Source organism: Notamacropus eugenii, chromosome 2 (genome assembly GCF_028372415.1).
Source record: "Notamacropus eugenii isolate mMacEug1 chromosome 2, mMacEug1.pri_v2, whole genome shotgun sequence".
NCBI lineage: Eukaryota > Metazoa > Chordata > Mammalia > Diprotodontia > Macropodidae > Notamacropus > Notamacropus eugenii.
Genome location: NC_092873.1, coordinates 286,951,199 through 286,977,160, shown reverse-complemented (window position 1 = coordinate 286,977,160; position 25,962 = coordinate 286,951,199). Strand labels below are relative to the sequence as shown.

General features: G+C 38.5%; 1 protein-coding gene across 6 annotated transcripts in view; it reads left to right on the top strand.

Annotated features, from left to right (window-relative positions):
- The window catches only part of AKNAD1 (AKNA domain containing 1), a 68,614-nt gene that overhangs the window by 26,419 nt on the left and 16,233 nt on the right, over positions 1-25,962 (top strand). For all 6 annotated transcript variants that reach the window (XR_011974772.1, XR_011974770.1, XM_072644204.1 and 3 more), the window contains 9 exons: positions 1,763-1,890; positions 6,093-6,240; positions 9,809-10,014; positions 10,724-10,856; positions 16,623-16,729; positions 17,553-17,612; positions 22,800-22,909; positions 24,469-24,570; positions 24,659-24,769. Coding sequence is in view for 4 of the 6 variants with exons in the window: in XM_072644204.1 (XP_072500305.1) it covers positions 1,763-1,890; positions 6,093-6,240; positions 9,809-10,014; positions 10,724-10,856; positions 16,623-16,729; positions 17,553-17,612; positions 22,800-22,909; positions 24,469-24,570; positions 24,659-24,769 (1,105 nt within the window). In the remaining 2 variants the exon portion in view is untranslated. The remainder of the gene's footprint in view (positions 1-1,762; positions 1,891-6,092; positions 6,241-9,808; positions 10,015-10,723; positions 10,857-16,622; positions 16,730-17,552; positions 17,613-22,799; positions 22,910-24,468; positions 24,571-24,658; positions 24,770-25,962) is intronic.

Below are 25,962 nucleotides of genomic sequence, written 5' to 3'. Positions count from 1 at the left end.
TCCTTGTATCTCCAAGTATATTTCAGTTGCTAGGCCCTTCTTAGGAAGCTTCATCAATGTAGTGAACTGATGCTTTCGAAAGAAAGACGGTTTGGGTTTGTAGGGGATGAGGTAGGTGCTGGACACATAAACTCCTTGGTCTGGCATTCAAAGCCTTCTTGTCATCTCTCCAAGCTGATACCAACCCACCTTTCTAGCTTTAGTGCTCATTATTACCTTGACACATTCCAAATGCCGGCAAAACAAAATTATATACTGATTCAAGTCAGCAAGCATTTATTAATTGCCTACTATGTGCCAGATGTGATGTTAAGTGCTGAGATACAAAAAAAAAAGGAAAAAATAGTTTTTCTCAAGGAGTTCACAATCTAATGGGAATGACAACTTTACAGGATTTTTTTACAGGATAAATTGAAGATAATCTCTGAAGGAAAGTACTTGCTATGCTCTTCCTGCCTCTAGTCTTTGTGTATAATATGCCTCATGACAGGAATGTTCTTTCTCCTTAACTTTCCCCCTACCCTTCCACCTCCACCTATCAGAATCCATTCCTCCTTTTAAGACCTTAATTAGGTTTCCCCTCTTCCTTGAAGTCTTCCTTGATCCCCACCGCTATAAATAGAATTTCTCAAATCTCTCTGATGCATTTATATTTTAGGTATTTGTATATTTATTTTTCATTAAAAAACATTTTCCCCAACAACTCAATTTCATTTTCAGTTCTGAATTTTTTCTCTCCCATCCGTTGAGAAGACAAGATAAACAAAACCTGATAGAAATATGTATGGTGGTACAAAACAAATCCCTACATTAACCATATCTAAAAATAGAAAGAAAAGGAAAGAGAGGGAAACATGCTTCAACCTACTGAGTCCATCAGCTCTCTTTCTGCAGGTGGACAGCATGTTTCTTCATGAGTCATTTAGCGTTGTGGTTGATTACTATGCTGATCAGAGTTACTAAGGTTTGTTTTTGTTTTTAAATTTTATTTATTTTATTCTGAACTTAAGAAATAAAACAAGCATTTCTGTAGCAAAGTGGGACAGAAAGACAGGATTGCACCTGAAATTGCATATCCACTATGTACAACTTGATATTTCTTTTAGATATAGTGGGGTTTTTTTTATTGCTGTTGCTGTATGAATTGTTTTCCTGGTTCTGCTCATTCACTTTGTATCAGTTCATAGATATCTTCCTAAGTTATTCTGAAACCATTCCCTTTGTTTGGTATAGACTGAAGCATACTATTTTTCACTTTCATTTTTTCTTTTGTTTGAGTTTTCTTGTGTAAAATGACTAATGTGACAATGCTTTATGTAATTGTACATGTATAACCTATATCTGATTGCTTACTATCTCTGAGGCGGAAAAGGAGGGAAGGAGGGATAGAATTTGGAATTCAAAACTTTGAATAAAAATGTTAAAAAATAAAATACTGAGGGTGAAAAAAATAACTCCATTTCGTTCTTAAAAATTACTGAGGACCCCTTTCCCCAAGGAGCTTTTATTTCTGATTGTAAAAATCTATTGGCTTTTACTTTATTATAAATCAAAACATCTTGACATGATGTTTTTGAAAATGAAAGTAATTTTGACCTCATGGACCCCTCAAAATGGTCCCTGAACCACAGTTTAAGAAGTGTTGTTATAGAGAATGCCATTATTATGAACTTCTGGATGTTAGGTCATTTGAGCTTTGGGGGAAAGGGAATTAGGAAAACAGGAATGAATAAATTTATGTGATTGGATTGAATTGCTACAGGTACTGAAGAAATTGCAGGGTTACCTCGATGTACTGGAGCAAAACTATTTGTCTACCAAAGAGAAACATCAAGTTTTACAGAACCATGATAAAAAATCTGCAGCATTTGGAGAGTTTGATCCAGAAAGGTCAGATTTATTTAAAGCAGATGGATTTCATTGGATTAGGCCATCTGTTGACTTAATTCTTGGTTACTCCTCTGGTTTGGGGTAAGAAAAACCTGTCCCACCTGCAATTTTGGAAAACCTCTTCTTTGATTAAGGGAACTACCTATGAATGGAGGATTTATAGTAAAAGAGAATGTGTAGAAGAAATATTGGCTGCTATCCTTCAGCCTCTGCCATATTGCATTTTGTCATATTTCATGACACTTAATTCTGAGTTAAATGTGAGGAAGATTGCTCTATGTCTTTTGCTGAGGGGCGGAGAGAAGAGGGAGAGAGATGGAGAAGAGTTGAGCTTCAGTTTTCTCCTTGCTCCTGAATAATGGCAAAACCAGATATAAGAGAGTTCCTTCATCACCCTCTTTTCTTACACTCCTTTCCTTCTCCTTTTATAGTCTTCTCATTACTGTTTCCTTTCTTTTACTCTTCTCATGATCTCTTTTCTCCCCTTTTCTATTTTCACCCACAACAAAGTCCAAAGTGAGAAGTTGAGAAGGAAGCATACGGGGTGGGGAAAGAAGGAAGGGAAACCAATCACTGTGCCTTAAACCTTGGGCGAAGAGCAAAGTTTAAGACTTCAAGCCAAATGACTTTTTTTTGTTTCAGTTGGCTTGAAAGACTTTGACCTAAATACATATTGAATGTGAAACTGGCATTATCCACTATGCAGTATCCTTCCACCAACATACAAACATACAAAGAGAAATATGGGTTCGAACCAGAAGCTACAATTATATCTAAGGAACTTCCTGGTATATGCTAGAAGAAGTCATTCAGTAAATTAAATTCTACATTCAATACTTGCATTAACAACTATTTCAACAAAAGACATCTTGGATATAAAAATAATTTGATTCTTAAAATTTGGATACTAGCCTCCTTAGGCATTTTCTTTTCTGGAGGTACAATTTTAAACCTTAAAAAATCAGCAAAACCTCAAATGTTTTGCTAGCTGGCTAGAAAGCAAGGGATTTTGTCTTGGCATCGATTGTTCCTTGGTTTCTTTAACAAAAAATAACCTAAAATGTTCACAGTAATAATTAAAAATCATTAAATAATCTATTTCTCTAAGCATTTCAGTTATTTGAGACATCCCTTTAAAAGCAAACAACTCTTCACAGAAGAAAAGGCTACAGATAACATAATGCCTTATTTAAAACCTGGTTACAACTAACCACATTCAGCACCAACATAAATCACAGGGTTTCCAATGCAGTTACAGCCCATGTACAAAAGCAGCTTTTAGCAAAGGGAGTACAGCAAGAGACAGCGTTCCCCAAATGGCTAAGCTAATGGTATGACCCTGCAAGGGGTGTCCTGAACACAGTTGCTTTATACTCTTCATCTGAAACTACTTTGTCCTTGGGAGTGGCCAACAGGAGAACAGGATGCTTTTATTTTTGCAAAGTTCCACCTGCTTGTGGTCAGGGGAGGCATTCTTAAAGCTTTGGATCCATATCTTCCTCCTAAAGATCAGTTTGTACGTGTTCCATACATATACATTTTCCGTTTGTAGTCACATTCTCTCACATATTTTTTTCCTAGCATTTTACAGTTACCCAAGCATTTTCTAGTACATTATTTCATCTGAGCCTGACAATGTCCTTTATGGTGGTAGTCAGTAAGCATTTATTAGGCACCTAATATGTACTAGGATAAGAGCTGGGAAAACAACAAAAGGTCAAAGAGAGTCTCTGCTCTCAAGCTACTTACTTTTAGAGCTGGGTGTGGTGATTGATTGGTTTCTTGTAATTGTTTCCACTAGTCAGTAACAAATGCTCTCCAAATGAATGGTTTTATAGTAAGTCTGTTAAATGTCAAAGAAATCAACTCTGACTCAAACTTACAAGTTCTAGTAAAGTTTACTGAAAGATACTTGGAGTTACAAATGACCACGGATGGTGAGGCTGAGAAAGTGGCTACTGGCTATTTCAGTGATTACTTGTATAAGAGGGGTACTTTTCTGAATCATGGAGTGGCCTCATCCTACATCAGCTGGTAACCCAGCTTCCATGAAGTACCACAAGTGGAGACCTATCTCACAGGATGTCAGCATCTAAGTTGTTTTCCAGTTTTCCTTTTATATAAAGAAAGGGTTCAATGACTTGAATGGGAGAGGCTTAACTAGTTACCTCACTTCCCAGGGATTCTAGCTAGGACAGTGATTGGTAGAAAAACAAGGTGTTATCTATTTGTTGCCTCAGTTCCCATATCTATACTTTAGGGCCCTTCCAAGTGATAATTGATGAAGGAAAGAGAAAAGAAAGGGAGGAGGTAGATTCTCACTTATACTGTAAGGCTGACCTTGAAAAGTTACTCTTCACATTACTGAGACAAGAGCCTGCCTTCATATTCTTGGGCTGGGGCAGAGGGATGGGGGGATGGTCTGTGAGATATTTCTAATCTGTGTATTCCCAGAGCTGGGGGCAGCAAATGGCAACAAAGATGTCATTGTGCTTGTTCATGGCCTGAATTTCTTGACTTCTTCCTAGGCAGTCCCCAATTTTTAAAGTATACTCTTTACAGAGGCAGAGTAAGTAAGTGAGTCTTCATTCAGAACTTCTGTTCTGTACCTCATATCTTGGGGTGAATGGGTATTGTCTCAGTTAAACTGAGACCTAGGAAAGACGTTAGCTTAAAAAAGGCCAAGGTCTCCCACTGTATACAGGGGCATCTTTAGTTGTCCTGATCTATATCTTGACACTGAACTCAGATGGCTCTGGAGGAGAAAGTGAGGCTGATGACTTTGCACAGCCCTGCCTTACTTAAATCCAGTTCACTTTTTTTTATCATAGCATCACCTCCATGATGTCATGGTCCTTTTCTAGAACTGAGGACAAACAACATCTTGCATCTATGAGGTGAATTAGTAGGCAAGTACTGGGGGATTGGAAATGCTTCCCTTATAGGTAAGAGACTATTTTACAAATTAGGAAATTGAATATTAGAGAGGTTAAATTTAAAATGACTTATTATGGTCACACATAAATGGCAGAAAGGCTGAAACCCAGGGTCTTTAGACTTCTAGTTCAATATTCTTTCCTCTATCCACCTAGTCCACCTTATTACAGCCATTCCCTCCTCTGCTTACGTAACAGAAAATATTTTGGACAATACAAGTATATTTGACTTTCATTTATCTTGCATATGAGAATAGAGTTCCATCTCGTTTAATTTTGTTTACAATAGTTCATAACAGTAATCAAAAGGTAGAGTCTCATCCAAGTTAACACATGGTTATCCCTCATAAATCACTTAACCCGTTTGCCTCTGTTTCCTGATCTATAAAAAGAGCTGCAGAGAGAAGTGGCAAACCACTCCAGTATCTTTACCATGAAAACCCTAAATGGGTCACGAAGAGTCAGACACAACTGAAATAAATGAACAATAACAATAGCTCTTGAATAGGAATATAAATAGAACCTGGATTTGTGGATTTGATAGTAACTCAGATGAGTGTAACACGCATATATACAAATGTATGTATATTATTTACACACACATATATACAAATATACACACCCACTCACACATACATAGAGTCTTGGAACTTGTGTTTTCATAATTGTTTGATGTTTGAACTAAGATTATTTTAGTTTATTACTATCATTAATGTCAGTAAGAGTGAAATGCTTCAATTTCACACTTGTGAATTGTTCAGTCTTACATTTCATGTCAGGGACCCATGTTAATTTAATATTTTCATGTTATGGACATTTGTAATAAAGGTATAGTTTTAAGCTAACAAATTATTTGTTGAAGAATGATAGGTCTTAGAGTTAAAGTTTATCATCCAAAGAATCTGATCTAGCTCTCTACCTTCAGGCAGATAGGATATTATTATACCTATTTTACAAATTAAGCAACTGAGATCCAGAAAGATGAAGTGACTTGGTAGTAAGTGGTGGAGGCTACAGTGAGGAGTGGAGCCCTGATCTTTGCAACAGAACTACAAATAGGGCCCTAACCAGGGGATGGGCTAATTTGTAATTTCTTTCTACAGACTTGTAACATCTGTATGAACCATGATAAAACTTGTATGATGTTCATAAACTACTTTTATTAGAATACTCAATATATAGACTTAAATCAGATATAATGATATTAAGGTTATATCAGATTTAATTGCATTATAAAATGTAATATTTGGTTTTTTACTTTTTTAGAAAAGTTGAAGGTGAAATTTTTAAGGTTGAAATGCTTCTTGAAAATGTCAAAGAAAAAATTGATGAAAGTACATCCAGTTGTTTTCATGCATGTTCCTCTGATACTGTGGATATCTTGGACTTTATATTATATCCCCTACCAGATGAGGTAATTGGGTGATTTATTATATAATTTGCTACTAGAAAAATTATCTTTGTATGTTGTAATATCTTAATTCATGGAATTGCCAGAGCTTATTTTATTTTATTTTTTGTGATGAGATCTTAACTTTCAGATGTCCCATGAATCATTTTGTCTAAAACAGAGCCATTTTGGGGTCTTGGAAATTATTTTAAATGTTTGCCTTCAAAAAACCCATGGGTTTAGGATAACTAGTATGAAACCAAATCCAGTTCATGCAGATGAAATACCAATAAAAAGGCTATTCCTGTCTCCCACCCTCCAACCAGGGAGAACAGTAACAAGTTTTCTTGTGGAAGTTTCCTAGAAGAAACAATTTTATAGTAGAGTCAAACTAATGTAGTGTGGAAGGGCACATGGTTAGAGTACATCCTCAGCTTTTCCACTGAGAAGAACCTGTCAGAGGCTCTCTGTGTATTTGTGGTAGCCTTAGCTATTCAAGACAAAGGATCAGAAGGAAATATAATTTCCCAAGAATCTCCTTTTGATCTTTCATTTTCTCAGTTCTTTTCCCTGAGACATGTATGTAACCATACGTGCAAAATGAAATGGAGAATTAGAGTGATTTAATTGCTTCAATTGCTTATTTCATCATTTCCTCCCCCACCCTTTTGCTTCAATTACCTGAGAATTTTAGCCTAAATTGGAATTAGGAATCTTGAATCATCTGGATACTTCTTCAATGGCTCTGTGATTTTACTGATGTGGGCACTTCCTTCACAGGTACAAGTACCAGCCCCTCTGTTCCTTCTCTTCTTGTGTGATTCTTGTCCATGTTCTCTCACCAAATCTTCACAGAGAACATACTTGTCATTCTGGAAGTCTTCCTCTGGAGCTCTTTACATTTTGAGGGTTCTGGTCTTTCAGACTGCCCTTTTATTTTAATCTCAACCCACTTTTGTTTTCTAAATTGCCTGGAAAATGGGTTAAGGTCAGCATTCCTCTTTATATTTAATAATACAGTCTTGCACTAAAATTTAAAAGTTGTGTGGTCTTTGGTCAGCACTTAAGAATCGTTGATTATATCATGTAAAAAGTCCTACCTGGGGGGGGGGGGGGGAACGAGGCGGAGCCAAGATGGGGGACTAGTAGCATGTACTTTCTAGGATGTTGCCCCCAAGCCTAGCCAAATATCTGTAAAAAATGGCTCTAAAATTCTGGAGATGCAGAACTCACAAAAGGGCAGAGTGAAGCAAATCTCCAGCCCAAGACAGCCTGGAAGGTCACCAGGAAGTGTCTATTGCACTGGGTGCAATCCAGTATGGGCTGCCCCAGTACAGACTGGACCTGCCTGAGCAGGCCTTGGAGAGACTGAATCTCTCACACCTGTGGTGGTTTCCAGACTTCATGACCCCAAAACACCAAAGACAAATTGTAAGGTCAGTGGAAAAGCCTGTGGGACCAGTTCAGGAGAGTGGAGTAGTCTGGTCCCAGCCCCAGGGCAGCAGAGGGGGAAGGGGGTGGAGGAACCAGCAGTAGCCACAGCAGCAGCAGGGGCAGATATAGTGACTATTTCTGGAGCTCTAAGCCCACAGATTGTGGGGGAATCAAGCAGCTGACAGCACACCCACCACCCCCACTGAAAGCAGAGATCTACTTTGACAAAGAACTCCAAAGTCAAGCAATTGGTTGGGGAAATGAGCAAAAACCAAAAAAAGAATCAGACTATAGAATCTTACTTGGGTGACAAAGAAGACCAAAATATGCAAACAGAAGACAACAAAGTCAGAGCTCCTCCATCCAAAGCCTCCAAGAAAAATATGAATTGGTCTCTGGCCATGGAAGGGCTCAAAAAGGATTTTGAAAATCAAGTAAGAGAAGTAGAGCAAAAATTGGGAAGAGAAATGAGAGTGATGCAAGAAAATCATGAAAAATGAGTCAACTACTTGCTAAAGGAGATCCATTAAAAAATATGGAAGAAAATAACACTTTAAAAAATAGACTAACCCAAATGGCAAAAGAGATCCAAAAAGCCAATGAGGAGGAGAATGCCCTAAAAAGCAGAGTTGGCCAGATGGAAAAGGAGATCCAAAAGTTCACTGAAGAAAATAATTCCTTAAAGATTAGAATGGAGCAGATGAAAGCTAATGACTTTATGAAAAATCAAGAACTTATAAAACAAAACCAAAGGAATGAAAAAATAGCAGACAATGTGAAATATCTCATTAGAAAAACAATTGACCTGGAAAATAGATCCAGGAGAGACAATTTAAAAATTATGGGACTACCTGAAAGCCATGATCAAAAAAAGAGCCTAGACATCATCTTTCAAGAAATTATCAAGGAAAACTTCCCTGATATTCTAGAACCAGAGGGTAAAAGAAATATTGAAAGAATCCACCTAGTGCCTCCTAAAAGAGATCCCCAAAGGAAAACTCCTAGGAATATTGTAGCCAAATTTCAGAGTACCCAGGTCAAGGAGAAAATATTGCAAGCAGCCAGAAAGAAACAATTCGAATATTGTGGAAATACAAGATCTAGCAACTTCTACATTAAGGGATCTAAGGGCTTGGAATATGATATTCCAGAAGTCAAAGGAACTAGGATTAAAACCAAAAATCACCTACCCAGCAAAACTGAGCATAATACTTCAGGGGAAAAAATGGTCATTCAATGAAATAGAGGACTTTCAAGCATTCTTGATGAAAAGACCAGAGCTGAATAGAAAATCTGAATTTCAAACACAAGAATCAAGAGAAACATAAAAAGGTAAATAGGAAAAGTTTTTTCAATGGAAAGGAAGAGAGGGGAGGTGAGAGGGAAAAAAATGAACCTTACTCTCATCACATTTGGCTTAAGGAGGGAATAACATGCCTACCCAATTTGCTATGAAACTCTATCTTACACTACAGGAAAGTAGGGGAGGAGGAGATTAGCAGGGGGTAGGGGATGGTAGAAGAGAGAGCAAATGGGAGGAGGGTGCAATTAGAAGTAAATACTTTTGAGAAGGGATAGGGTCCAAAGAGAGAATAGAATAAATGGAGGGCAGGATAGGATGGAGGAAAATATAGTTAGTCTTTCACAACATGACTATTATGGAAGTCTTTTGCATAACTACACATGTATAACCTATATGGAATTGCTTGCCTTCTCAGTGAGGATGGGTGGGGAGGGAGGAAGGGAGAATAGTTGGAACACAAAGTTTTAAAAATGAATGTTAAAAATTGTTTTTACATGCAACTGGGAAATAAGATATACAGGCAATGGGGTATAGAAATCTATCTTGTCTTACAAGAAAATAGAGGGGATGGGGATAAGAGAAGGTAGGGGTGTGATAGAAGGTAGGGCAGATTGAGGGAAGAGGTAATCAGAGTGCACGCTATCTTGGGGTGGGCAGAGGAGAGAGATGGGGAGAAAATTTGGAACTCAAAATCTTGTGGAAATGAATGTTGAAAACTAAAATTAAATAAATTATATTTTTAAAAAAGTTCTAATTCTAGAATAGTCTGATTGGCTTCATTTGTTTAACCTTCCATCTTTAAATAGTCTATTGATCCAATGACTAATAGTTATTGTCTTTGTTGTTATTGTTCAGGTCTCAATACAAGAAAATGGGCATAATCCTTCAGAAAAATCTGAGCATGAAATAAAAGTTGTTGACCTTGGGAAAGAAGATCAAGGAAACACTCTCATCCCTTTTCTCAAGGGAAAGGCTGAGAGTGTTAATAAGAAAGAAATCATTCCAGCAAAGACCCAGGAGACACCCTTAAAAGATTGCCTTTGTGAACTCTACCCACAGATGTGAGTATTTCATTCCTCAGCTGCTCAGGTTGACAGGAGTTCAGATGGAGACTCACTTCCTCAAATAGTGTTTCCCTAGTACATAAAGAGGGTCCAAACTGGCAAAGTAGATTTTTTTGATGTGTTATAAATTGAAAATGGCGTGGATAGTTTGCCTAAGGCCATTTGTAATTTGGAAATGTCACAAACAAAGGGAAAGAGAAGAAACATTTATCAAGCGCCTACTATGTACCAAACATTTTACAAATATTATCTCATTTTATCTTTGACACACCTGGGAGGTTGGTTAATAACATTTAATTGTTAAATGATCCTGAGAGGGTCTTTTGATCCTTCTGAATGTCACTACCTGTTTTCCAGTGTTGAGAGGAAAGCACTTCATAAACTTGAAGGCATGGGAGTCAGGATTTTGGTCTGGGACCCAGAACTTCTCTCCCTCTTCAAGGGAAACTTTGGCATCTTCTCTATCTGGTAGGAGTGAGAATCTCATATCCCACCCCCAGTGAAGCGAAGCATCAGATCAGCCCCTATCGAGAGAATTAGAATCTCGTTGCCTTTCAGACATTTTGGAGTTAGTCATGAAGCCATAAAGTAGAGATGTTAGTGAAGCAGGGTCAAAGGCAGAGGCTCCAAAGGATGGGCTCAACTATCAGGGTTCATCTTTCTGTAGGAGTCACCAGTAACACAGTTCCAAATACTTTTCTGTTAGCTACCTAGGGTTGCCCAGAAGGGACGTTGCTTTCAATGAAGACACTTCGAAACTTGCTTCCAAGAGAGAAGTTGTAATGCTGTCTCGGCTAGAGACAAATCAGCTGGCGGTGAAGCTCTCATCAGATTTAATGGTAGGAGGTCGGTTAGTGGGATGTGTTAGTTCAGTTGTTCCCAAGGCATGGCTTGTTTTGACTCCCTTTTCTCCAAACTGACTCTGTAACTACAATTGGTTTTGTGGAATGTGAATTTGAAGTTGGTGTAATTAAGATAATTTAGTCACAGATTCATGTAATTCCAAAGTGGAAAATGGACCTCAGGGGTCATAGAGTTATACAGAATCATAGTCTTACAGTTGAGAAGGACCTTGGAAGTCAACAAGTTTATCTCTCTCATTTTACTCATAAATGAGGAAAGAGAAGCCCAAAGATGTATTCATGTCTTGTGCAAGGTCATATATGTAGTAAATGAAAGAGCTGTGATTTGACAAGGTCATCTGATTTTAAATTCATCAATTTTTCCACCATACTATACCTACTCAAACTCCTCCCTCCTGAGCTTACAGATAGATGGATGGATAGATGATAGATGATAGATAGATAGATAGATAGATAGATAGATAGATAGATAGATAGGAAGTGTTTCTAGTGCTCCATGCCACTAAGGTTGGGTTATAAGAATAGCCAATACAAGCATTGATGATATTCTGGTATTAAGGATGAGAACATTAGAAAATAACAGACAGGCTTGATGATTTGTACCACCCATTGCTAACAATTTTTTGCTTTTAAACATCTCAGAGATAAGTTTCATAAAGCTCAGTTCATTCTCCAACCAACTGGGCCAACTGGAAATTTGTGAGAACAAAAATCTCAGGTTTCTAATTTAAATCATCCTTAATAACAAAAGTCTAATCAAAAATGAGAAATAGGCAACAGAAATCGCATAGAAACTGACTATAAGAATTTCATCCAGAAATTTAAAAAATGTAAATGAATTACCTCAACAAAGAAACTAGAAGGCCCTAGAAATCTTCTTAGCAAATACCTTACTTATTTACCAGAGAAGATGGCTGCCAAAGGCAACATTAGGTTAAAATACAAAGTTATTTGTAAAATTTTACAAAGAAGGATAAAGAATAACAATTTTATCTCATAGAGAAACAGAAGCACTCAAAGACCATTGACAAAAGGTTGGCAAAAAAGTAACTAAGCAAAGTCATACTAAGGACATTTAAGGGTGAAAATGGAAGGAGGGCTACAGACAGAAGACAAATGGAAAAGATTTACAAATGCTGTTTTAACAAACTATTTTCTCCATCAAGGATGGTGAAACCATCTCATATGGACATTAACATCACAGTCCCAGATACACTCATGAAGGAAGTAGAAAATGGCACTAAAGAGAACAAAGAGAGAAAAGGCATCTGGACTGGATAATGTCTATAGGGTGCCAGGGGACTGATACCCATGGTATCTAAAGAAGGGCAAGGTACAGAAGCTGTGGAAGGAATCTTGAACTTTATTAATACTAAAAAAGATAATTTAGAAATCAACTACCAACTCATTTTTTTCCAGCAACAAAACATTTTTATGAATCATATATACATGAATTGAGAACATCCTCAAGAAATTAGTAGGGAAACAAACAGGCTTATTCAAAAATGATATGCAACAATGGATGATACTTTTATCCTTTCAGTAGTAACTAAAAGATGTAAAGATTAGAAGATCCTAATGTGCTTATCATTTGTTGATTACAAAGCATTTGATTCAGTTAAAAAAAAGGCATCCTTATAGACTCTTTTACAGCAAGGTGTCTTCCATTCAAGCATCAAACTATTTCAAGAATTTTTAGAAGATGTAAGAACAAAAGTTACCCTATTCAATGACCCTTTGATAATAACATCAGATGAGTCATAAGACATAGAGAGTATGCTCATCAAAAGTATTTGCCACTGGGATGAAGGAGATCCAGTACAGAGTCCAAGTCAAAGAGGGATGCCCTGGGAATAGTGAGGTCCTCCAGATGGTCCTGTTTACAGATAACATTGTCCTCATTGCATCAGGTCCTAGAACTTTCCAGAGCCTAAAAGGAGTTTGACCTGCTCATCCACACAGGAAAGATCAAATAGATAAAGAATGTCAATTGACTTGTCCAATGATGCGTGTGTGCGTGTATGTGTGTGTGTGTGTGTGTGTGTGTGTGTGTGTGTGTGTGTGTGTGCGCGCATTGGGGACAGATGGTACAGATGGACAGAGAATTGGGCCTCAAGATAAGTGAAGAATATGGGGCAGGGGGATAGAAGGACATCAGGCTAGATTGCTTTCAGAAAACTGCAAAACTTTTAATTACCTCAAGCTTCCCACAAAAACAAAAGTCCATCTTTTCAATAGTAACATTTTATGGGTGTCAATGTATGGAAGCAAGACATGGAACACTACTGCCTTCAAAAACAATTAATAAAATAAGTATCACACCTAGGAAAACAGGTGTACAGTGAGTGTAAACAGGCTGTAATACATACTGAACTATAAATCCTGCAGATGAAAAGGAGTAAAGGATGTCATTAGAGGATTGTCTGATAGGAAGAGAAGATGAACTGATCATTTGGTAAGAGCAAGGAACGGCAGGTGGACAACCAGAGGGTTCTTCTACACTTTGAGATGTTGAGAGAAAGTAAGGAAGGCCTCTGGCACATTGTGTGGAGAGCACATGGCCAAGAGTCACAAGACTGAAATGGATGGGCTATCATCTCCATCTGAGGTATAGCTTCCTCATCATCTCCCAGGAGACATGGTAGCTACTATCACCAGCCTCACTGGAAGAGGAGTAATCAGAAGAGTCTTAGATCAATTGTGCTTCTTTTACCTTTCCCCAAATGGAATCTAAAGTCAGGAAATCAAGGTAGTTCAGTAGGAGGTCAAGAAATATCATGCCATGGGATTTTTGTTCACCCTTGGTCACAGAATTTTGCTGTTCATGATCAATATTTGGAAAAAAGACCCCTCCCTCATGAAAATCATTTCAGCTTTTACACAAGCATCTCTCAAAGAGGATGAAGAAAGACCTTCCAAACTGAATATGTTTTGATATTTGGGGGCTTCAATTTATAGTGTATATAGGTGAGCCCAGTGACAAATATTTTGGAAAAAGTGGCTCAAATGTGAGGAATGAGAGAAACTGAACATTTGTGCACTACACAAAAGTTTCACATCTATACATGATGAAAACTTTATTTGAGAAAAGACCTGAGAGATGATTGACAATGAATAACATCAAAAAAGGAAATTGTTTCTATTTTAACAAATAGATGTGACATTACTCAAAGTGAGCATCATTCCTGAATTAGCCATCTCTGTGCAGTCAGATCATTGCCTTTTTTTAAAGAACAAAACTCAAATGAATACAAAACTAGAAGGATAAAAAGAGAAAAAGGTAAAGTATATTTTTCTATCCATATAACATTCTTATGAGAATAACCTACACATGCATTGAAGACATCTTGAATGAGATTAGCAGGTGCCAGGCAGATTGTTACAAGAGATATTCTATTACAAACACATCTTTATCAAGTTGCAATTGATGGAAAGGATCATAGGTCTAGGACTAGAAGGAATCTCAAAGATTATCTGGTTCTACCTCCTCATTTTCCAGATGAGGAAACTGAGGCACAGGGAGGTTAGGTGACTTGTCTAAAGTCACTATTTATACGCAATAAGCATTGGAGGCAGGGTTTGAATACAGTGCTAGCCATTCCAAAGCTATTTCTTTTTCCACCGTACCAGACTTCCTTCCAAGGTATAGACAATATAAGATCTCACCATGTTTATAGCTTGCTGACTATAAAAAGAGTAAAACATTGCCTTCAAGACTCTCTTTCAACAAAGTATGTCCCATGCAAACCTTCTCCCCAAATTGTAACATTTACCTGTGTAATGTTGCATATAAAAATATAATGGGAATCCTGTTTCATATCCTCCTGGTTATTAATATCAAGTGACAGAAAACAATTGAGTTATATGTATCCTTCATTGTCATTGAGAGATCCATTGGGGATCCATATCAAAGGGAGATTCCCTAGAGATGGTGAAGAGGTCCAGATGATCTTTATTAAGGGTGATACTGGACTGATCACAACAATGCCAAAACACTTAAGAGCTTTCCAGATGACAGACATAATTACTCAAAAGAATTTGAACTAACCACACAGGAAAAAAACCAAATGAATGAAGAATACCCATCATCTAGATGGTGCCATGTAGTTTCAAGGCAAAACTTTCAGTTTCTGTATCTTAGGGAAACACTGCAAATAGAAAATGATCTGGACCTAGGATTTAACAGGAGGAAAGTAGGTTTGATTTCTTTTGGGAAATTGGAGTTCTTTTAGAGATCCCATTTTAATACCAATATTCTTCCAGCGATGTTACATGACTGCAAGCAAGGGAGTGTTAAAGTCTCTGAAGAATTAAAATTGAGAATTACTTGAAAGGCAGTGGAAAGGAAAAGTGATGGGCACAAAGAAGCAGCAAACCATGACAAATGAGGAATCTGATAGAAGTGGTTTAAAGGATGTCATCAAAGAAACACGTTAGTTAAAAAGAAATTGGGTTGGTCATGAGTCACAAGGGAGGAATAATCAACAAACAGCTCACACTCTCCACTGGTATCCTCATGAACTGAAGGGAATTTGATGAAGGCCCCTAATGTGTTGGATGGGTACCCTGTGGGAGGCGAGGACATGGATGGAAGTTATACAGGATAGGCAGGCCTGGATAACATAAGCTTTTAATAAAACTCACTCTTCTCACTAGTGTGTGAATTCGTTGAAGGCAAGCATTGATTTTGCCTTTCCTTGTATCCTCAACACTGAGCACATAGTGAGCATTTAATAAATTCTTGTTAATTGATTGATTGGTGAAAGGTAGTCATCACCATGTGGTTGGAGGCAATATTCATGTTAAAAAAGTCACTGATCCTTTGCTGTACTAGAGAATCCTGAAGTTTGATTTTCTTATAAAAAATATTCATCACCTGGCAGCTAATCCTCTAGTGATAAATATTTCTGTGCTTAGCTAGCATGGTCCATAGTTGGCAGTCTGACCCAGTTCCTGCAGGTACAGTTGGATAAGAACTATAAGAGTTTGTGGTTTGCTGGTCTGACCTTCAAGAACACAGAACCTACTTTGGGTGCCCCCATGAGGCGTCAGAATTGGACTTGAATGGAGGTTCCTGGCCTTGCCAAGACTTTTTCCCAAAAAGCCAAATGTCAGAGTTTCTAGTGGCAGGAGAATCTTGTACCTCTAAACAGAAGTGGTAGATTTGGCAATGGTAATGACATTTAAAACTTGACAAAGCCTACCTGCCATAGATCTTCAGGCTGGATGATTTTGATTCAAGACAACATGTTGGAATTTCTAGGTGGTACAGTGGATAGAGAACTGGGCCCAGAGTTAGGAAGACCTGAGTTCAAATTAGGCTTCAGAACTTAAGAGTTGTGTGACTCTGGTCAAATCACAACTTCAGTTTCCTCAACTGTAAAAAAGGCTAGTAAACAGCACATACCTTACAGAGTTTTTGTAAGGACCAAGGGCTGCTACAAAATAGGTATAATGTAAATGCTTATTCTCTTTCCTTCCACTTCCATCTACCAGTAATCACAGGCTACTTAACTAGCTATATTGATCTTAAGCAAGTCATTTTGCATTTCTGGGCCTCAGTTCCCTCACCTGTAAAATTAGGGGGTTGTACTAGAAGAGCTCTAAGGTGCCTCCCAGCTCTAAATCCCATGATCCTATGAATTGAGATGAGTCAGTGTTATTCAGAAAAAAAAAAAAGGCATGAAGCAATGGGAATGAGTCAGTGTCCTTAAAACCAATGTATTTTGCTTTGGGGTGCAGAGAGCCTTCTCTTCTCTGGAGTCTGATGATGATCCTGGAAGCTTGGAGTCCATTAAGCAATCTATATTGAGGCAAGATTGGCACTCTGATCATGAACTCCCTCAAAGGTAAGGGCTTGGTCCATGAATCACCAATGAGGAGGGAGTTGTGCAACAGCAAATAGAATAAATCTCAGTGTCAAGCCTGAAGTTCTCTTCTCAACTCAGCCGTTTGAACACTAGGCCTTCAACATCATATTTCAAATTTTCTTTCCCCATTTCTGTGAAGCAAGGGTTGACACTGGCCAGTATTGAGATGATTCCAGAGAGAAGATGGGTCAGAGACTGTAATTTTAAAATGAAAGGCTCTGTGTTTCTGAGTTAAGATTATCCTTATTGTCATTCTAGAAATATGCATTAGGGTAATCAAATTATTATAATGTGTGGGTTCATTATTGTTTGTGTGGGTCTTCCACCGAGGCAGGTACACCTCCTGAAACCTAATTAATGATGCATCATGAACTAATACTAAAGTTTAGCTTAATTGTCCAATGAAAGGTCAGGAGTGAGGCATGTGACCAGGTTTGAAAGACTGAAGATTCCTGTTAGAAAACATTCCAACCCTGGAATGGGCTGCTGATGTCACAAGTTTTCTATCGAGGTACTTCCTCTAAAAAGAGGCAAGATGGTTATTGGGTTAAAAACAGCCATGTGTCATCTGGGGTCGCCCTTCGTCAGCATGACAGGAATCAGCTGAGCCATACTTTGGAATATGAATATTAATAATAGCAATTTACTGAGTCACCCTATATTTTTATTTAATGAAGAGACCCATTTGATTCATTTTTTTTTGGATATACTTCATCACCTATAAATATGGTTTGAATATTTCTCTGATGCTTTGGTTAGATATTCAGTGAATTGCATGACTGTTTCTCTTCCAAATTTCTAGTTCTGACCATACAGAGTATTTATTACTGAAAAAGGACCAGGATTGGGACAGACACCTCAGGTTAGTTCCAATCTTTAAACTGAACTCTCTTTCTCTCTGTGGGTCTCTCTGTCTCTCTGTGTGTCTCTGTCTGTCTCTGTGTCTGTCTCTCTGTGTGTGTCTCTTTGTCTCTGTGTGTCTCTCTGTGTCTCTCTCTCTCTGTGTCTGTCTTTCTGTGATAGGGGATGGAGAATAAAAGCTGAAAATCATATTCAATAACCAGAATTATTACTATCCTATTGGAAAGAAACCAGAATCTGTAACTTTGAATGGTGAAATCTAATGTTTCAGAAACACAAATTTTAAATGAATATTTTCTATCATAGCATCTTGGGGCAGGAGGTAACCTTGAAGGTACCTTCCTCCATTCAGGAAGAGCCCTATTTCAACCATCCTAGTGAGATGGAACCTAATGAATGTCTCTATTTATTAAGGTCAGAAGAAATCGTGATAACAGTTGCTATCACTATAGTGTTCTAGGCTTTCCCCTGTGGGGGTAGTTTCCCCCATGGGGGAAGCATTGTCATCCTGTGGGAAATGAAGTCTCTTGCGGATAGTCCAGAGATTATAAATGTTGAGACTTGAGGCCAGAATCTGAATCTATCTCCTCAGGCCGTTCCCTCCTCCTTCTTTTGGCCGAGGGCACCGCTACTCCCTATTCTGTCCTCCCAGGTTCATAACCTTGGCATTGTCCTAGACTTCTCACTCTCCCTCACTTTCCATATCCAATCCTTTTCCAGGTCTTGCCATTTCTGCCTTCGTATTGTCTCTTGAATGTGACCCTCTTCTCTCCCCTCACAGAGCTATCGCCTTGGTTATCGCCTCACACCAGAATCATTGCAGCCAGCTCCTGCTGCCACACATCTCCCTGTCTTGGGCCCCTCACCAGGCCAGCCCATCCTCCATACTGCTGCCAACTAATCAATAAACACTTACTAAGCAGCTACTATTCACTAGGCACCAAGCTAAGTGTTAGGGATACAAAAGAAGAGCAAACACTAATTCCCGACGTCAAGGAGTTCCAGTCTAATGAAGGAGACAACATGCAGACAAATATATACAAAGCAAGCTATGTACAGGAGGAAGAGGAAATCGTTAACAGAGGGAAGGCCCTAGAATTAAGAGGAATTGAGCTGCCAAAGCCTAGATCCAACTATGTGACTCCCCCAATTAGGCAGCTCTAGTAACTTTTTAATCACCTCTGTGAGGAGATGTGAATTCCTGCGTTTGACTTTGAAAGTCAAAATCATCATCCTCATCATCATCACCATCACACTAACAATAGCTAGCATTAATATAGCACCTTAATGTTTGCAAAACACTCTGCAAATGGTATTTCCTTTCATCCTCACAACAACCCAGGGAAGTAGGTGCTATTATTATCCACAATTTACAGATGAGAAAACTGAGGCAAGCGGAGACTTGCTCAGCATCTTATGACTTGCAAGTGTCTGAGGTTGAATTCATGTTCAGGGCTTTTTATCCACTAGGGCCTGCACAATCTGGCCCTCATCTGTCTTTCCATCCTCACTGGACATTTCACCCCATTCTGTTTCTTGCATCTAGTCAAGCGGGCTTTCTCTCTGTTCCTATATAATACTCTCTCAAGAACTTTAGATTTGATTGTACAATGTGGGAGACACTGGCACAGGACTGCTCAGCATGGCGTGCCCACATCAGAAAGGGTGCTGTGCTCTATGAACAAAGCAGAATTGAAACAGCTCAAAGGAAATGTAGGATGTGCAAATGTGGAGTATCCACCCCAAATATTCACTCGGACTATCTGTGCCCAATCTGCAGTAGAGTTTTCTGAGCTTGTATTGGTCTGATCAGCCATAGTCGACACAGTGAAACTTGAGTTTATCACAGTGATGTCATTTTGATCCTCTTCAAGAACAAAGGACAACAACCATATGATACTATCTCCTGTTTCAAAGCACTTCTTTCTTATCTCTGCCTCAAGAAGCTCCTCTCTTCCTTCCAGCACATTCTTCTGCATGGCACCTTTCTTCCCGCTCCCCCCGCCCCCGACACAAGTACCTTCTCTCGCAGAATATCTTCTGTTATACTACTTGCAAAATGTTTGTATTTGTTCACTTTGTATATGTTCATTTATGTATGTGTACTTGTGGTCTCCCCCATTCAGATGTGGGCCTCTTGCATGTAGGAACAGTTTCATTCTTTGTATTTGAATCCCCAGTTCCAAACACCGGAGTTGCCACACAGTAAATGCTTAATAAATACTTGATTAATTGATTAATCACCTCCAAGTCTAGTATTTTTCTGTAGTTTGCCTTAGTAACCCATTCCAAAAAATTTGGATAAGAATTACAAAATCCTAATCCATCGGGAACTTTCTGTGTCAGACTCCAATTTCTGATGCTACAAGTTAAATCCTAATTTATCATGGCTGTGATGCTGATACTATTTTCTCCATTAGCTGGTAAATATATCTGTAGTGGGAGGGGGGATTCCTTAACAAAATCAAAATAGATTATAGTCTCATAGTCATTCAACTTGCAAGACCTTAGTCATAAAAGATTAGATTTGTCTGATAGGGTAGGGTCTAATGCAGGGCTGCACAACATATGGCCTGCCAAAGGATTTCACGCCATCCCTGAAAAATGTAGGGTTGTCACTGCACACTCTCTCCTGTTTGTCACGTGTCCTACAGCAACCAGCCATCATCAGTCTGTCTGGTATAACCTATCTGAGACCTGAAGAAGTTTAGATTATTTTAATTTTGGCCGCTACCTACTTCCAAGTTGTCCAGTCTAATGTAAAACTATGTAGATGATGCTATTTTCAAGACATTCGCAGGTTGATTTCAGGCTATAAACTAAATTCTGTTATCCTTCTCCATTATTTCTGATGTGAACTTGGGGAATCAGATAATGCTATTTTTGAAATTATAGTAGATATTAAAGACTATCTGTTGATATTGGAAAACCTCATTTTCCCAAGTAGAAGATTATGTTTGATGTTAAAATAAAAGAGTCAGATGGTTGGCCATGCCTTGTTTCAGAGGATGGAGACAGAGGTCATTGGACTGGCCTCAGTTCAGTGTTTCCCAGTCTTTTCTCCTTTAAGAAGAGTATTCTGGACTGGCCTCAGTTCAGTGTTTCCCAGTCTTTTCTCCTTTAAGAAGAGTATTCTCAAATGCCCAAAAGGAAGGAGGTGGAGACAGAGAATGAAGAGCGTGAAAACAAGTGACTCAGGAGGAAAGAATTTTCTGAGGGCAGAGAAAGGGTCTGGTATTGGAGAAAGGGAATTACCAAAAGAGTAGGGCAAATGATGATCTGTCTCAGCTTCATCCTACCTTATTAACCAGCCTGACCAGGGAATTCTGTCCTCAGCCCCTTTGCTATCTGAAGCCTCCTCATTACCTCATGCCTTTATCTATTATCCTAACCAGGAGATGAAGAGAGGTGGGGACCTACACATGTCGAATGTGATCTGTCCTGTCAGACATGGTCACTATGGCTATGTTGGTTTTGCTTAAATGTTTTGCTTTACTATATAGGAGGATTCAATGGCTGGGGAATAAGGTGTCTGGGGGAAGGGAATGATTCTGGTATATAAAAGAAAGGAAAACGAAGAAAGGAAATGAGGAGAAAGGAAGAAGGAAAACATTTATCTAAAAGGCATTAATAAAATTTAAAATAAAAAATATAAATAAGTCAGAACTTGGTTGCAGGGACCTAAGATGTCAGACCATCTGGATGTCTTCAACTTTTTCTCTCAAGTTAATTCTATAGTCCATCCCAAGTTTCTTCTCCACAATCCATCCATTCTTTGTGCTTTCATAATCAGTGATAATTCATAATCATTAATAATTCCTCGGGCAATCTTACCCAGTCAATCAATTAATCAATTAACAGACATCTATTAAGTGCCCTGTATGGGGCAGACACAGATGACAAAGAATGAAACCATTCCTGTTCTCAAGAATCTTAAGTTCTAATGGGGGAGACTGACAACCACAATAAGAACATGATAAGTAAACGTATGTACAGAATAAATATCAAGAGAATCCATACAAATAAGTATAGGGTTGTTAAGCACAAGGTAGTCAGGGAAGAAGGCCATTTGCTGATGAGGATCAGAAAGGCCTCATACAGAAGGTAGTGTTTGAGCTAGGCACTGAAAGGGGGGCAGGAGGATTCTCAATTAATTTAAGATGAACAAGACTTCAGAAGGAAAAATGGAAGAGTCTGACAGTTTGATACTCCATCCTTAGTGGCCAGTTGGCTAACAACCCAGTCCAGCTCGGGCAGTCCCTGTGAACCACAGAAGGCCCCTAAGAAAGGCCAGGGATATTACAGAATGGGTTTACAGTCCCTTTTTATTTCATACAAGAGGTCTACATCTCTGGGATTGGGTCACAGATTGGACTAAGTAATTGCTATTCCTGGGAAAGAGTTGGGGTGAGAACAAAGCTGTAATTCTCCCATCTAGGAGGGTTGAGAATGGTAAGGCAGTTGTTTTTCACATGTGATGTCTTCTACTGTCTAGTGCCCTCCAGTGGCTTTTTGAAATCATTAAGAAACCACTCTACAATTACTTGTAAATCCTTGGGAAGAGTGCATTTCGAACCTAATTCTCTCTCTCTCTCTCTCTCTCTCTCTCTCTCTCTCTCTCTCTCTCTCTCTCTCTCTCTCTCTCTCTCTCTCTCTCTCTCTCTCTCTCTCTCACACACACACACACACACACACACACACACACACAAACTTCCCTCTTTGTCAATCTCTTTTTCTTTCTGCTAATGTCTATGGATTGTAAGCCATCAGTGGTTCAAAAGGGCATGTATAATCCTGGTGTATGTGCCAATTCTTCAATTTATACAAGTTTTAATTCCTAAAAGTATACAAAATGAAAATCCTAATTTTGAAATAATGGAGTCTTTTTTCTTTCCTCCCTTCTTTCTTCCTTTCTCTTTCTTTCTCTCCTTCTTTCTTTTTTTGTTACTACCTCTGTAGAGCATTGTAGAGGGTTTTAACTGTAGGACAGATTTTTTTCTAGAAAGTCAAATAGCATAGGGTACAATTTCTTGTTAATTACTAAATTGAGAGTAGAATGGTCAGGACACAGATATGGAAAATTCCACTCCTTCAGTTTTCCACAATGAAGTGGAAAGCCAAATAGGCAGTTTACAACCTGATCAATACTTTCCCTTAAAAGCCTGTGGGCTTTTATCTCCCTTTTTAGGAACCAAAAAACGGAGAAAAAAAATGACTGTAGAAAGTCCAAATGCGGGAGGTTTTCAGTCATCATTCAAGAAAAAGCAGTGAATCTTAATATGTCTGATTCCACTTACTGTAAGTAGAAATGCCCCCAGCGCAGGAATATTTGCCTTTCTCAGATTGGTGGGACCCTTTCAGCACTTCATATGTCTCTGTTGCTATTTCAGTTTGCTGACTACTTCAGCCTAAAAAATAGCACTTATGGAGTAGGGTGAGGCATAGAAATATCTATCTATGTGCATTTAAAAATTACAAACCATCAAATAGATTTACAGAAAAGGAAGTAGAATCAACCCAAACCCTTAGCCTTTGACAAAGCAGATCCAAACAAATTGACACACAACAAATAATGAAAATGCTCTACCCTCTTTTAGTTCTTCCATCCTCCCCTATGGTCCTCTATCTTAGTAATAGATAGCATTGATCAGCCTTCCCTCACTCAAAACGAAGTCAAGTGCAAGTCATGTCATCATTTATCTGATGGCATGGTTTTCTTCAGCAATGAAGAATGAACATGCATACAGATAACATTGATCCAGTGCTTTAAAGTTTATGAAATGTCTTGCAAATATCCCATTACTTTATCCTCACAACAGCCCTAAGGGGTACACTGAGTCACCTAGCTGCCTTTGTCTTTCCTCTCCCTTTACCTCCCTCTCTCTTCCTCTCTGGTCCCTTCCTTTCTTCTCTTCTCCTCTTTTCCATTTATTTCCTTTCTTTATAAAATACAGGGTGTCCCAAAAGTCTTAACACAGTTTAGGTTGCACTAAAACTTTTAGGACACATTGTACCTAGTCAATGCGTATATAACCCCGGTTCTATTGATTGTCAATCTGGCAATACATGTTTTAGGGGGAAAGTTTTGGTTTTTTTTTTATAAGAGCTCCTTAGGCTCACAAATGACACATCTTAGGGGCTTCCTATCCCACAACTTAAAAAAAGCCCCTTTTATATTCAGTTTTTGTTGTTTAGTCATTTAGTTGTGTCTGATTCTTCAGGCTCCCATTTCCTGTCTTCTTGACCAGGATACTGGAGTGGTTTACCATTTCCTTCTCCAGCCCATTTTATAGATGAGGAAACTGAGGCAAGAGGGTTAGGTGCCTTACCCAAGGTCACACAGCTAGGAAGTGTCTGAAGTTGTCCTGGCTCCAGGTGGTGCTCTATCCCCTGCGCCAACTAGTATATTTAGTATTCTATTCCATATTCAGTAGATGATTCAAGTGAATAGTCTTCGGTTTTCTCCTTTCTGTACCATATAAGTCAGATGATAGTCAGTCTGCCTTCGTAACATACAATTGCAAAGTTTTTATCTCTGATTGTCTATTTCTTACTATTAGGAAATCTCTTCCCAGAATTTTTTTGCATACATATATATATACAAAATTCAGAAAAATAAACCTCATTGAGGAAGTCAGTGTGATGCAGTAGAAGGAACATTGACTCTAGAGTCAGAGAGGACATGAGTTCAAATCCTGCCTCTGAGGTTTGCTATCATAGTGACTTTTGGAGAGCAGCATACCTGAGCCTTAGCTTTTTCATCCATAAAATAAAGGGGCTAGACTAGCTGCTTCTGAAGCCCTTTCCAGATCTCTGCCCTGTGTGATATGGCTTTAATTTTTTTTTTATTTTTAAAGGTACAGATGCAGGAGATAGCATATTCTCGGACTCCTCTGATACCTCAAAAGCTAGTGAATGTATAAACTGTAGGAGTAAACATCCCAAATCACAGAAAAAAGGTAAGATGGATTCAATGCTCCCCCAAAAATGTGTGGGGGCACAGATATGAGCGGTCCTAAAGGATGTTTCTTTATCTCCTGTTTTCAGAATTCCATTATAAATACAACTGCACAGGTCAGAATCCTTTACATTTCAATGAATGTGATGGCTTTATCCGGTTCTGTTCTTTAAGCAGAAATGAAAGTTTTACTTCAGCTTGTAAGTACTTTGATGGACTGTGAGGTTACATTTTTAAAAATATATATCAATATGCCTGACAGCACAGATAAGGTGCTGTGCGATACATTTTACACCTCGGGTTCTCCTTGGAAAGCCCTCCACCCCCTTTCCCTTTTAGTTTCTTTCTAGTCCCTAATATTTCACTCTCTGAAGATATTGGTTTCTGACTATACCTGCCTGGTATGGACTCTAAACCCCAGGCTGATAGGAAGTACTTTCTGGGCTTGTCTTGGGGTGGAGTGAAAGGAATGGTCAATGTGAAAATGCTTTCAAAAATTAAAAGCACAGTACAGTAGTACTGTAAGGTAGAATTTTATCATTACTGGGATTCCTGCTACCTTATTATTCATTCACTAAAGTCTTACTCTGATGCCTCATCATGGGGTGGAGGCAACCTGAATTCTTTAAGACCTTGTCAATGGGGCCTCTACTTTGGTAGGTCTTACTATGCTGGAGAGTGTTTGAGTTCAGACTTGGATGCAGTGTGGAACACCAGCCCACCTAAGTTGGGCAAATATAATCATTAAATTGGAGATAAGATAATTAATATTTTGGCCATAGCAAAGTCCCAAAGACTATCTGCTAAGTCATAAAGTAGTCTTAATCTGTATCAGTGAAGAGAGTATCTGTACTGGTGGAAATCATAGGTCCTAAAGACATGGAAGGATCATTCCTATCATGCCTTGAATTGATGTTATAGCTAAAGATGGAATTCATGACAAATCAAGGGTCAAAACAGACTTACTGACTGTTGTGATTTGACTTTTTTTTTAATACAAAGGGGAAAGTATGTGATAATACCTTATTTTCAGTTTTCCAAAAAATGTATCTTTTTGGCTTGGGACATTGTAACTGCCAAGTTTTAACTCACCAGATCTTGTCATCTACACCCACCAAAACATGGGGCACCCCTCCACAATCAATTTGCTAGCTGGTTCCAATCTAAAATTTCATGTTTGTAGTGTTGGTACTGATTTCTGATTTCATATGATGCTTTTGGTAGAATCCCATGGTTGGAAACACTACCAACTGAGTAACTTATTTGGGTTAGGGGCTCTCAAACTGGGGTCCATGATATTTGGATAACTGGATTTCAATATAAATGTGTTCCTTTCAATCCTATATATTTTATGTTATGCATTTTACAACATTATTCTGAGAAAGGGTTCACA